The following is a 14856-nucleotide window of genomic DNA, read 5'->3' on the forward strand; positions in this document are numbered from 1 at the left end:
ACTCAACCTTCAATCGCTTCTTCAAATTATGCGATATTCAGCTATCAGTTTGCTTTCCTTTGAAGCTTCGTCCAGGACAAAAAGCCTACCTTTGCATTCAGCTCATTGATCGGGGTGGAAAAAGAGACGTCAGTATCAGTTTCATGATCAACTTGCAGGGCGAGAAAGGAAGAGAAAAGAGTTGAATTGCATTGACAACGCTGGGCTGGGGATGAGAAAAAACTCCTGATAAAAATTGCCTTGTTTACAAACCAAATTTGTGACGCCACGGTTGGTTTTCATTGCTATCTAGCACTGTAGCATGAAGCATTTTTGTAGCCAATGACATGTCGGCATCTTTAACCTACGTCGTGGTTTACACTTCTGAAAAAGTCAGTGCTACCTACTCTTTATCATGCTTTATCATGTAGTCTTGTGGATCGTTTTATATCACCAACTACTGCCTCATTCAGTTGACGAGCCTTTCTTCGACCCTGGTTTAACAAGCTTTTCAGTTCAAATGAGTTAACAAGAAATAATTCGAAAACACAAGTATCCTGTAAGATGTTGGATGTTGCAACAAGGTGGCCAAACGTAATTAAGCAAATTGCGTGTGTGCAACATTGGTGATATTCTTGCGCGCGTCAATTTTTTTTTCCCTTGCTTCTAGTCCAGTTCTGGCCCTTTCTCTGTCACGAAACGTCAGGAGAGAGCCGAGAGCGAGGAACCCTCCCTCTCGACGTTGCGTGACAACGAGAGGGCCAGAGCAGGACTACCTTGCTTCTGGCTAGTCATTGAGAGTGTGACCATTAAAACTACGGAAATTATTTATTTATTTATTATTCCTAAAGTATTTGCTTACCTCGACTTCCTTCAATGATGAAAACTTTTAGCACAAGGACTGGCGTGTTGCTTTTTATCTGGTCAGACTGATTTTAAAGTATAAGCCGACAGGTGCAAGTCAAGGCGGAATATGCGTTGTTATCATTGAGGAGAGTTTCTGGTTCTCTGTTCATCAAAGATTTCAGTCGTCAATGGCGCGCCTGAGCCCACAGGGAAGAACTGTTCTGAATCTTCTAGTGAATTCACGGACTTGAATAAATTTCCATTTGCCGTGTGTGTAATTTCCACAGATCGTTGAGTGACATGTATCAACTTCTGGACCTGTACCTAATCAGGAGCCGGTCATGGGCTCCTGACCTAATCAATGAGATTGTCGATTCCAAGAAGTTTCTCGGTTTCTCGAAACGCACACATTCGCCAGAAATATTCTTCACGTACGTCTCAATGTGATAAAATCTGAAGGACTTTTAGTGGCTTTTGATATCCTTGTTACACTATATGAGCGGTATGACCGTAACTGCGTGCCGGCACAAACGAACTCGCGCGGGGCGTCTCTAACTCATCAAGCTTACTCCGATTCTTCTTTGATAAGTGCGTTGTTTGCTTGGTTATCGATACGACATTAACTTTTCGCGGGAATAGATAGCCTCCTATTGGCTAGCGACGGCATAAAGCTTGTAATCCCTAACATCATTCCAATATGTATATACTATTGAGACCTTTTTTACTTCGTTCGGCGGGTTAACTGGGCAATCTTCTCTTATTAATGCATGATTTCGCACATCAACAACAAAGATCTTGTTATTAAAATTTGACTCATTTTGAACGGTGAAAAAATGGTTTCAAATTTGTTTCCCTTGAAAAATCGCTCGAGCGTGACACTGGGCAGCGAGAAGATGGAGAGTGCGATTTAAAAGTTTGGTGTTTCTTTTTTTTTTTTTAAACTCTTGTCGGCGATTTTTTAAGTTAAATACTACTTTTAAAGCTTTTCAAATGTAAAAGACATTAATAGGCTTTAATTGTCCTGTCTCAAGCCAACAAAAATGGTCTTACCTATTTTAGCGTGTTGCGTTACATTGCAAATTTCAAAGGGGCTGAATTGCAATTTTCTCGATTTTTGATCGGTGTTCATGCAAAATTGCTAGTAGATCCCACAAAAATGAAACTGTAGGCCTACAATTCATTGACTGAACTGTCTTTTGCTAGAATATCAGACAATTTGAAGCACTACCGGTCAGCTTTTTTCCTCACTGAATTTGCATAACTTTTGAGTTTTGTTTTAATTAGAAAAGTATGTCTACTTAATCGGGGCTCAGTTCGGCCAGAAAACACAAGAAATAAAAATGATCACTATGTCTTGATTAAGGAAGAATCAATGTACACATCTAAAGTTGAGAACGTTTCACAGCGATGTAAACGACTGTGCAGCAAGAAGCTGAAAAGTGTAAAATTTCGGATTATCGCGAAGTGAAATCTGAACTTTCGGTGCGATAACCGTTTTTCGTGAATTTCTGCCGTTATATTGGATATTTCAAAAAACTAACTTGATTTCCTTCAGTTACTTACCTAGGCCTTCAAACTGGCAAAGTATGAGCAAAATCGATTTTTCGACCGTGGCCACATTTCTAGAATTTTCTTTGATTTTTACTGACATTTACTCTTAAGACTACTCCCGGCCTTTCGTCTCGGAAAGGTTACCGAAATCAATTCACCGTGAAGGGCTGGGAGAAGACCGTCCAGCGGGAACTAGGCAACCCGTCTCCCACATTGACTCTTACCCGTACTGCTATTTCGTTAATTCGTCATTTATTGTTTTAAACATGCACCTTCGCTTGAACCAAAACGTTATGCGTGTTGTTATGTGTGGTTGCCTTAACAACTGGCCGGGCAGGTCATGGGTTCGAATCCTGTCGGGGACTAAGATTTTTGCGTCACTCACCTTCATTACATGCTGGAAATGTGATGTATCCACAATTAGGCGGTATGTTACCCATTTATACTTCTGGGCGCTGTGATGCAGGCACTGTTGGAGTAATGGCATTACCCTAAAGCGCAACACATCGACAACGGCTAGGTCGCTATGTCTAGAATCCAGGCCTCTCGCGCTGAAGTCCGGCGAACTTTAACCATTATCAGAAAGATTCAAATTTATCACATAGATAATGTCACGCTCTCCCTTCAATTCAACAACCTTATTCAAAAGACTTCAAAATTTTATTGATAATACAGAGCTGGCCACAAAAACGTCAAGTCATGTGACCAAATAACTGACTCACCAAAACTCTCCGAATAACTTTATGAAAATTTAAAAAGACTGACCTCTACTCTCAAAAAAAAAAGATCTAAATATCCGAAAAATTTTTCTAAATATCTCGAAAAATCCTCTAAATTGTTGCTTTAGCGCTTTTCGTGATATGGAATATATTTTTCGATTGGAAAATGGTTGAACTGGATTGTTTCTTGTATAGAACTGAGAATTATTTCAAGGAAATAGCGAGGAAAACACAGCTCTAAGCCAAAAAGCTATTAATACATTTTTAAGTAGCCTTAAATTTTCTAAATATCTCGGAAACTTCTAAATATCCCCCAAAATATCCGGATATTTGTGGAAAGGCCTATTCATGCACTAGAATGACCGTTGACAAACCCAACAAATGTCGTCATTATTTTCTCACAAATTCACGAAAACGAGGTTTTTTTCTCTCAGTATTCAAATTTGCCTATGGAAACTGATATCGTTAAAAATTAAAGGATTTCGAGGAATTCTCGGTTTCTGACTCGGCGAAAGTTTTGTCGGATCACCTGGCATGTATTCTAACAAAAGATGTTCGATGTATTCCCGAATTGAGAAGTCTTAAGTTATTTACCAAGTAGCTTGTGGCAAATAGGCAGCGATGATAAATGTCCATCAAAACTTATTGTTTCTAAAATCTGTCTGCCTTGAAGGTCGACTGTGTGATTGAAAACTGCTGTAATTCTTAACACAATGAAAATTGCATGAAGTACGAAGTTCTTGCCTGAACGGAAAACATCCGGTCACTGAACGTGCAAGTGATTGACAGAAGCTTCCCGTTCAGGCTTCTTACTCAATGAGGGGGCTGAGTCCGCCGATCCGTGCCATTTTTTCAAAAGATCTATGATCCGAACGTCGCTTAGGATCCACAATCCGAACTTCAAGATAGGTAGAGTCCAGAGTCCAGGCCAAAATTCACAGCTGATCCACGATCCGCCATATTTTAGAAATCGGGGAATCCGTTTAATTTATCGCAGAACTCCGTATGTCCGCAATCCGTGTACTTGTTTAAATTAACAATGAAGCAAGGCTGATTACTAACGACACGAGTCCAACTCGTCTCGCCGTCATGTCGTTGTCCCGTTAAGCTTTATAAGAAGTAATCAGCCTTGCTTCATTGTCATTGATGTTCCTATTTTTGGCTGATCTGATCTTTTACAGATCCCATGCGTATACCGATAGCTTTTTCGCTTACGGTCCCTTGCACCATTGTATTTAGTGCTTTTTTTAAACCAAATCCGACGATCCGCAAACTTATTCACCCTTCTCCTCAATCAACAAACGCCTGATAAGAACATGACGTGGAATAATATTAAACTACGATGTGACATCCAAATTAAGTAGAAAGACTAATTCTAAAATAAAATACACAAAACAAAGAGGGACTAGTAAATTGCTCTGCAGGGCTCAGTGTTATAAAACAACAACGACGTTTACAAGTGAATATATAAAAAATCATATCTTTAGGCTGCAGAGAAAGATATGAAGACATGATTGATCATCGCAGTTATATACGCACAACTTAAGCAGTTGCGAAATTGAAGCCTGAAAAAATTCAGGCCTGAACAGGATTCAAACCCGTGACCTCTGCGATACCGGTGCGGTGCTCCACCAACTGAGCTATCAAGCCAACTGGGAGCTGGTCACGTTGTGAGTTCGTAATATACCCGTAAGTGGCTTCAGAAACAGCTGGCACACAAATATAAACTGAGCTCAACAGCGGACAAAACCAGAAGGTTTTCTCCCAAAAAGAGACTGCTACTATATAAACCATTACATATGCTTCGTAAGGCTGATTGACTGTAGAATAAGATTCAGATTCGACTTCAAGACCACGACAGAAATACTCTCGAGACAAACAAAGGAGACAGTGGCGATAAAAAAAAGAGACAAGGACAGGGCATTTACTTGTATTTCGTTTGCTGAAACTGAGAGGAAAATTATAAAAATCGAATATTACTAATTTAGAATTGCTTTGAAAGGGGAATCAGCACTGAAATTACTGGCGTCAGGTTCACTCACTTTATTGTTTCCTAATTTAAGAAAACTACAAGTGATGGCAAGCAAATTGTCAAAAGAGCGGCTGTACTTAAACTGTTCTGTAAAGTTCATTTAAAGTAGGTTGAATCAAATAAATGGCGGTATTGAAATAAATATTATTTACACGGTTTATATGACGGCCGATCAATTCTCAAGAATGAAAATTGCAAAAGTCGAGTTTACGAAATACCTACAAATGACGCCAAAGGAATTGTCAAAAGAAGGTTTAGAAACCGTTCTATAAAGTTTTTTTAATTAACTAGAAAGCAGTATTGAGATAAATAAATATTATTTACAAGACTTAAAACGAGGTATAAATTCTAATATAAGAAAATTACAAATGGAGTTTTCATAATAACTACAAAAAGATTGTAAACTCAGTGTTCAAAAAAAGGTTTAAAACCGTTTTGCAAAGTTTCTTTAAGCTATAGTGTACATTGAACGCGATTCCAAGCAGTTTTAAATTCACGATTTTTACAAGTTTCAGGTCGACTGATCCTCTCGACTGTTAAGAAGTATCATCAATTACGCCGCTGCTTTAAATAATCGTTTATCTAAAGAGAGTCTTAAGTCCTATACGATAATTTCTACTGAAAATGAAACAGATGCAAGGATTCAAGGCACAATCTATGCGAATCACAAAAAAGGCAAAAAAGGAAAAATATTGGAAGCCACAAGACCATATGTCCGATACAGAAACGACGAGAAGCCAGTATATACCAAAGGGCAGCACGCATGCTGCAAACCCTAACACAATAGCAATGGCCATCTTTAACACATTTCGTTCCCTTTGGTGGCTTGTTGTCCCGCGTTGGCCGATTGTTCACCTGGAATCTTCTGTGACTTGAGCTTTACATAGGTGGTAATGTAAAGTGTGGCTATCAAGAGCAACGGGATAAATACCAATGTAACAAACCATGACACGGAGTAATTCTCATAGGATGAGGACTCTCCAAAGACTTCTTTCCAATGCAGCCAACACCCCAACCCTCCTGAGTATTCAACTAGTTTGAGGGCGAAGAGAAATGGGGAAAGGAAAGCCAACGCGACGATCCAAGTGGCGAGAATGAAGAACGGGCACAGCTTTGAACTGATGAGTGGGGAACGGAGGGGATATACCACAGCTCCAAATCGATCCACTGCTATCAGAACCAGGCTCTGAATAGACACACCAAGGTAGACCTCAGGTAAGGAGAAAACCAGCTTACATAAGGCCTGGCCAAGAGGACCACCGATCAGCCAGGATTTTATGTAGAGCCATTGAATATTCCAAGGAATCAAGAAAATCGGAAACAGCAGATCGGACATGGCCATGTTTACGATTAAAAAGTTGATGGGTTTTCTCATGGTTTTCGTCTTGTAGACAATTATTCCGATGACGGTGTTCCCAGCCAGCGACACACGAACAATCAGGCAGTAAGCAAAGGTCATGCCGATTTTTTCTGCTGTAGGATTCCTGTAGCAGGTCGATGGCTGTGTTGCATTCATCGTTGAGTTCAAGTTTTCCGACGTAGTAGTTCAGTTTCTTTTTCCGCTCTTACGCTCACAAATGAGTTTTCTACTGATTTGTTCTCTTATTAAGGTCACTCTATTTATTTGTTACTGAAGCTGGGATAAATGTTTCGCTTGCTGTTGTTATTTGCGCGAAAACTATGGTATGGCAATGTTCACAATCTAATGATAAGCAGATCCACTGCCCTTTTATAGTGTCTTTTGACAATAATTAGGCTTGTTATTTCGTGGGCAGTTCGCCACCCGAGATTTTAATATCCAGTATACTGACATCGTAAACCACCTAATCAACGGCTGCCCCGCAAATGAGTTTATTCTGCAGAGACATGAAGTTTTCTCAAGTGTCAGTATTATCTCAAGTCAGTCTCTTAACAAAGAGGTTCCTTCAACGGCTGATATCTTCTGAATCACATTAAAACTTGAGTTCTATAAGTTTCTATACAAAGTGTTTGTAGCCGTCTACATAAAGAGAAGGATTTGCGTGGAGACGAGAGACTGAGGAGAGGGCGTTTAGTTTGTTTTCTTAAAATAAACAAGAGACAAAAATGTTTAAATTATGATGTCGAACAAAGAACTTCTTAATTGCTTCCTTATTTATCCCTTTTCTTAAAACTCCCACCACTTCCTAGGGGTAGGATGACTGGAGCAGCTTAACCCGTATGTGCCTTTCATGATTGCTTTGGATTTTACCCGGCGAAATTCGTATTTCATTTTATATCAGTTACCTCTCCGGCTCGTCACATTATTTTTAATACGACTTGCTAAGACTGCTATGGAGAAAGAACTACTCTATTAATATTCTACTAAAACCTCGTGGTTTCAGATTTCTCTCTCGGAGAGCGCAAGTCCAACATACTTCTGAAATTTACTGTTTTGCCGGTTTTGCGAGAATTTCTGGCCTAATATGAAATGTTGTAAAGTATATATTTCTGTTCTAAGACGATCATGTCATAGTTTAAGTCGCTCAAGAACACCTGGAAGATTTTTAATGATCTTGCAGTATAAATTGCCTTGTAGTAAAGACTGTTTTCACATTATTATCTTGCCCTTTTTCACAATCTGATTGTTTGGTGTAGCTTAAGCTTTTAGTATTTGAATTTACTTCCTTTATTTCTACGTTCGTCTTATTGCAATGCAATTCAGGAAAAGCAGGCCTGATAAAGAGGATTCAACTCAAATTAAAAGCGCTGTAAAATGTCTTAAATTCGTTTAGTATTCAGTTCTCCCATCCTTTAGACATAATTCAATACTAAGTGTGATCAACTTTTTCTGTGTCTCAAGAACATGTAAATGAAAAGCGCCGCTATAATTACCATAATACGGAAAATGCCTGCCCATCTTAACTTGTAAACAGCTGGTTAAGGTGAATGTCGAATCAGTTTAAAACGAAGACTCGAAGCACAACCATTATTTTATGCTATTCATTCCTGATATCAAGATACCATTTGAATTATGTTTTATGTCTGTAAGCAGCTGTTAAAGCTTCTAGCTACAAGACTGCGCACACCGGGTCAGACTGGAACCCGTCTACGTTCTACGGCTTCTATGTTCAGTATCTGTAATAGTCTATGTTCTTATCTTCTATGTTGTTCAGGTTCACTAGGTAGCGTTAAAGGATTTGTATCTCTTTCCTCTTAGCTTTAGAGTAATGTTTCTTTTTCTCTCAATAATATCCCAGTTAGAGTTTTATGTTGTATTTAAGGCAGGTGTCTGCAGCATGGAAAATATTTGCGTTTCCACGCGATAACATCGTGCAAATGCATCCTGTTTATGCGTCCCACACAGTCAACAGACAGTGAGTTAATTAGGCGTCAGTTTATAGATATTTTTCTTTTCTGAGGAACAAAGTGAACAAAAACCTCACCGCCTTTATAATTTTAACCTAACATCTGATAAAACACTTACATATCAGAGAGTAGTTACCTAAATTTTAATATTGCAGAATATATAATTTCAATTCATCTGTGTTCACAATAAAGCTACCGTCATCTGAATTTTCAGCGTAAAACATTATTTATTTTACTGTTCTTGCTTTTGTTCTAAATTTTCTCTGCCTATCTTTTCAATGCAGTTCAAAGATAATAAACTACTGAATATATTTGCTTTATGATTTTGTCTCATTAAATTCTAACATACAGCACTGACAGTTTAACTAGCAATTACGTGCTCCTCTTAATAAGAAAAATCGTCCCTAATTTGTTTTGATAACGCCAACCGTGTAAATTTTTGTCATTTTAAGTCATGTCACACTCTCCTTTTAATTCAACGGCCTAATTCAAAAGGCCGCAAAATATTATTGATAACACAGAGTCTTGCACCTGTTTAGAATTAGCCTCTGAAGCTGGTGGGATTTTGCGCGCATGTGCTTTGTTTTGGCGGCGGAGGCTCAAAAGAAATAAAACCTCTAAAGTTCGATGAAGTACCCTTTAAAAACATGCTTGCCACAAAAAGTCAAGTCACGTAACCAAATAACTGACACACCAAAATGCTTCCTGAATAGTTTTACGAAAAGTCAGAAAGTTTGATTGCTATAGATGGAATATTATTTAAGTTTGAAATCAGCGGAGGAACTTCAAGCCTACACCGACCCCTCCCACGTGCTAAAACGGGTTAATAAAATAATAAACAAGTGTTGATCAGTGCATAGTCCCAAATAAAATATGTGGAAAAAGGCTGTGTGTGTAAATTTTTTTGTGGTCATTCATGCACTCGAATGGCCGTTGATAAAACAAATGTAGGCATTATAACTTTGAGAATGTGTTCTGAGCTTTTCACAAATTCACAAAACAAGACTATTTTTGTGAATTTATTGGAATATATAGTCATCGGGAACATGATCGAAAAACACACGTTTGAATTTACTTACAGCCTGCGTAACAAACGTTCTCGTATAACAAAAGCTTTTCTGCATTCTGACCGCGCGCGAGTTGGAACGATAGCAAAAAAATCCCTGTTTTGTCTATTAATTTGCTGTCGTTCCAAGTTGCGTACTTTCAAAATGCGGGAGACGCCCTTCGTACGAGAGCGCTTGCTATGCAGGCTAGCTTAGGAGCTCGCCCTGTGAAAACTACAATTTGAGCGCTCAGTGACAAGTTGTCAATCAATACTGAAATGAACTCAGCCGTGAAAATCAGAGGGCGTTTTTCAAAATCGAGAGGTTTCCGGGCAGACGTTCCGTCTCTCACTCCACCACCTCCTGCTTCCTCGATCTTTTTGCTCTCGCTTTCCGAGTTAACTTAAGCCTCCCTATCAAAGCGAGGCCTGGTGCAACCCAATTCATATGAAAATCAGTAAATAAATAAATAAATAAGATCCTTTATTTAAAACACGATTATCGTTTAAGCACTACATGCTTTAGGGTTTGATTTGCATGTGAATGAAATCTCATTTCCATACGAAAGGATGGGCACCAAGACTCACATTGAGAAAGAAATGTCGACTTTCCGAAAAGCGAATCATTCAACCAAAAATTCCGGAATTTCAGGGAGGAAAGTTCAATATAACGGTAATTCACGGTAAGAATTTTGCGAAAAATTCGTCACCTTACCTCGTAAGGTTGTGCTCTCTTCCGGAAATTTCGCAAAATGCCGTTCCATTAGTCACCGGAAATTTCCGGAAATTCAAACCGGAATCTTTTGCTGAATGCGTTTTCGCATAAGAATGGTATTTATGTTTGAGAAAAAAATTGACTCAATAGCATAGAGCTGCTTGTGAAAAACTCAGAGAACACAATTATTTTCCAGCTGCGAGCTGAATTGTACAGTCAAACCAACCAGAAGTAATATTTGCTTGGTGGTACTCTGTCACAACCTGCTAGCAATCCAAATTTGTTAAACATGTTAAAATTGCTCGCGTAGGCTTCCACTCGAGGTGCAAGTCAAATAAACAATGCAAATTGTGTGATATAGTTTTAACCGTAAGCTCTAAGGAAGTTGCTCTTCTGTACCAAACTGCAGCAAACTTGCTGAAAGATACAGTTTCCATTCCTAGGAGTTGCAATCATCATCTTCCCCGAATGAGCTGCTTGGTGAGTGTGACTGAAGTTGCATTTGTCAAGGTAGCAAAGTCGATCGAGTAAATGAAAATGAACCCGTACGGTTTCCTGCTGTACATAAACTGAAAATTTACGAAAGACCAAGAATTGTGCGCAAGTTTATTCTTTTGTCTGCGGAGCCTCAAAAGAAATAAAAACCTCTAAAGTTCGATGAAACACCCACTAAAAACACGTTTCCCACAAAAACGTCGTCACATAACCGAATAATTGATGGCACCAAAATGCTCCCTGAGTAGTTTTTTTCAAAAGTCGTAAAGTTCGACCTCTATAGCTGGAATATCATTGAAGTAACAAAAGTTTGAAAGATCGCGAGCACTTTGTGCCCACACCCCTCCCACCTGCTAAAACGGGTGAAGTGTTGGTCATTCCGTGGTCCCAAATAAAATATGTGGGAAAGGACTGTGCGTAAAATGTTTTTGTGGTCATTCATTGCACTCGAATGGCCGTTGACAAACCCAACAAATGTCGCATTATAACTTTGAGGATGTGTTCTGAGCTTTCCACAAATTCATGACAACAAATGATTTTTCTTTCGTGAATTTTCAAATTTACATGTGGAACCTGATACCGTTAAAAATTAAGCAGGATTTGAAAGTATTCTGCGTTTTTGATTCAGCGAAAGTTTCGTGGAATTAGCAAGGATGTATTTTAACAGAAGCTAGATGACTAGATGTTCTGTGTATTCTCGAATTTAGAGACAGCTAAGATGTCCTAAGGCAATTTCCACTTGGCTTGTGGCAAAGAGGCGAAGATGATAAACGTCCCTCAGAACTTAATGTTTTTCAGGAATGTTGGCTCTGAAAGTCGACTGTATGACTGCTAAGAAACCGCTGTAATCCTTAACATAGTGAAAATTGCATTAAGTACGAAGTTCGTATATAAATCATTACATATGCCTTGTAAGGCTAATAACTTCAGAATTCGGATAAATGTTCACATATCCCGTAGCGGTGTCCCAGGCCGTCACAGGTATGTCAGCGGGATATGAGAATCAGGCTTTGGTCTCCTCTCTGATTGGCAGCCGCGTTTTCCCGCTGTTTTCTTCTACTGTCTCCAGGTCAAGGGAAAACTTTTTTTATAAAATAAATACACATTGGCAAGATCGTTCTAACAGAAAAAACATACGAAAACTAGGTTTGTGGTTATAAGGGCGTTTAAAGAGGAGTCCCAGGTTATGGACATATTTGACCTCGCCTTTGACATGACATGACGTTGGATCAAAGTTGTACAAAGTCGTGGTGTCTTTGAACGCCTTTCACACGCATCAAATTTGGAGTCAAAGTTATTGACAGCTTTGGCCTCGCCTTTGACAGGGAACAAATTTATGGCAAGTCCATAATCATGTGTACTGAATGCATCTGCGGTCGAATGTCAACCGATACCCTCGATCGATACTCGATCGACAATTCAGCGGCACCTCGGTTGACATCTCGATCGACACTGCATCGACATCTCGGTCGCCGACATCTCGGTCGACAGTCGACTAATTTTCGATCAATGCATATGAGTCGGTCGACACTCGGCCGACTATCGACCGACTGTTGATCGAGTGTCGACGAAGTATCGATTGGGATGTCGATCGATATTTGGTTCCTCCTTTGACGTGCGTCAAGAGTTTGGATCAAAGCTATGATCATATTTGACCTCGTTTTTAACGAATATCAAATATACAGTAAATCCAATTTTTTGGGGATCTACCCATCCCCTGGAGTACTGCATGAGTATGCTGCACATCCATTCCTTCCTTCCTCTCAGGTTTATAACTCAACGAACCTTTCTGGTAATGATCAATGGCGCTAAGCCACGAGTGCGTAAGGGTTGCCTTCGACTGTGCCCGACTTTGCCATCTCCTTAGCCGCGCGAGTGGGGAGATGACAGGCACAGCCCAGCCCATACGGAAAACTGACTTGACGGCTTCGACGGAGTAAACCAGCTGAACTTTGTCGAGTATCATTGTCAGCTAAAACACTTATCTTTATTGTTGTCCTAGAATTTCTAGTTTTTTTAGACATTTATCTGTTAGGCTAAATGAGTAGTGTTATGTAAGAAGGCACTAAGTTTTGCTAACCGTGAAATAAGGGTTATTTATACTGTCAACAGGGAAACGGGAAAATTTATTTTGGCGGTCCACCCTCAGTGTTTTTTTCGTTTGAATCATCTGACAGAGTAGAGTAACATAATTTGGCTATCTGCAATACTTGGACCCCCAGTATTGTGGAAATCACGGGCCAGACAAATTCTAAATCATTGCCTTTTAAAGGGGGTTCTTTTTAATTACCAATTCATCATGACTTTGTCGCCAAGGAAGATTTCTAACCGTCATATTTTGAAAACCAGACCTCTTACGGATAAGCTTTTTTGCACAGGTTTGTTCCATAGAAGACTTCTGCAAAAGTTTCAAATCACAGCCATATTTGACCAGTCATGTGTCCAGAATGGTAAGCACCCTGAAACTTAAAAGGCATCTAAATCCGAAGCTTTAAATCAGTGTCAATACATTAAGAACGTCCAGGTGCTTAATGCTACGTATGGGTTTTATGAAACTCGCAATATCATTAAAGTTATCAGGTAATAAACCCCCGTATTAAAGACCGGCTTTCTACAATAGCTTACCTCTGTAACGGGTAAGCAGTAATTCCATACGTACGGTTACAAAGAAGGATAAATTATTTCTGATTCATAAGAAAAGTCAGAACTCTTCCTCTTTTCTTCCAAAATTCTAAACGTGCGACTTAGGACTGGCACTAGTTACGCACGCAAAAATCACATTTTTCCACAGCAAATGTTCCCTCATATAAGTTTACCGTTTAGCACTGCAAAACGCTCCAAAATAGCTTTCCCAATTCCTCTAAATATCGCCTTCAGCAATCCCTTAGCAACTGCTCTAAATCTGTAGTTAAGAAGGCCCTCCTTAAACGCATGTCAAAAATGGTTCTTCAATTTCAAAGAACAGTTTTCTCCAAATGTGTAAGTTCTACTACTGCGCATGCCCACACCAACCGCTGTCCTACTAAAGCTGCTTTCAGACAACAAAAGAAAGTCACTCTCGGCTAACATGAAGTGGTCATGTAAAACTCCCATCATACTCTCATCTGAAGGCGGGTTTTCACCTTTCTTGAAGATATCTAAATGTTCTGGCTTATATTCTGCGGTGATAACCTTTTCTACAAATTGGTTTCTCGCATAATCTTTCACTAGGAGACTGTCCGCCGCTAGAAACCACCGCGCATGTTTTCTACCACCAAGATTGAATAGTTTTCGTTCGACTTTCGTTGCACACCAGAAATATTTTTGAAAATCAGACTCAGAAACTCTTGTATGATTTCTCCCGAACGGTTTATCCCCTAGTCGAATATGAATTCCTATGACGAAGGCGCTGTTTTTACGAAGCTTTTTTCTCGTGTTTTGTAAAGCGTTCTGCAAGCGAGGAGTTGTGTGGAACAGGAAATCAAACGCGCAGCCTATCATTGCGTACCGCTGGGAGCCTGGTAACAGGGGGATGATTTCCATGTCTTGCGCTCGTTGCATCAGATATTTGTTCTTCTGCATTACACCTTCCGCAAAATATAAAATCGATGTTACAATTTCCACCGGTTTATCGAAATAAACCTTGAAATTTTCTTTTTTCACTAAATTCACCACTGCTGAAGTGTTTTTTGTTAACCAACCGTCGAGAGCTTTGTTTGTATGACCACCAGTTCTCCAGTAATGTTTGCGTGTTTCCAAAAGTGGAATCGGAAAAGTCCAGTTGATATTCTTTGGCGCCAGGAAGCTTTCTAACGGTTTGGGTGCTTTCCAATGAATCAAAAACGCCCGATCAGTGAGAATTGCCAAGTAAAACAACGAGACCATTGCGTAAACTCGGTTGCCGTAACCACAACAGCCTTTGTTTGTCCAAGGACAGGAGTAAACGAGAAATTTCGCTTCTCGCTTGTTGTTGATGATGTCTTGGTGCAGAGCTTGATATTTTGACTGCCATACTTTGCCACAGATATCTGGAGAACTGTAAAGCTTTTGAGTTTGCAATGTAGTTTGTGGTCCCTCCTTCGTGGCGCTTACAACTCTTTTATTCGTAGTTTTAGCTGCAATAAACAGAGAAGCACCCGTCATCACGAGGAATTATGGAGTAATATAT

General features: G+C 39.5%; 1 protein-coding gene and 1 pseudogene across 3 annotated transcripts in view; both read right to left on the reverse strand.

Moving 5' to 3' along the window:
• Positions 1 to 5578: 5578 nt before the first annotated feature.
• LOC145487590 (substance-K receptor-like) lies at positions 5579 to 6781 on the reverse strand (annotated as a pseudogene).
• A 6577-nt stretch (positions 6782 to 13358) lies between these two features.
• LOC145488262 (uncharacterized) overlaps positions 13359 to 14856 on the reverse strand; it is a 61508-nt gene continuing 60010 nt past the window's right edge. For all 3 annotated transcript variants that reach the window (XM_081467088.1, XM_081467089.1, XM_081467087.1), the window contains one exon: positions 13359 to 14803. In XM_081467088.1, coding sequence (XP_081323214.1) covers positions 13644 to 14803 — 1160 coding nt within the window. In that variant the 3' untranslated portion in view covers positions 13359 to 13643. The remainder of the gene's footprint in view (positions 14804 to 14856) is intronic.

The sequence above is a fragment of the Orbicella franksi genome, chromosome 5 (genome assembly GCF_964199315.1).
Source record: "Orbicella franksi chromosome 5, jaOrbFran1.1, whole genome shotgun sequence".
NCBI lineage: Eukaryota > Metazoa > Cnidaria > Anthozoa > Scleractinia > Merulinidae > Orbicella > Orbicella franksi.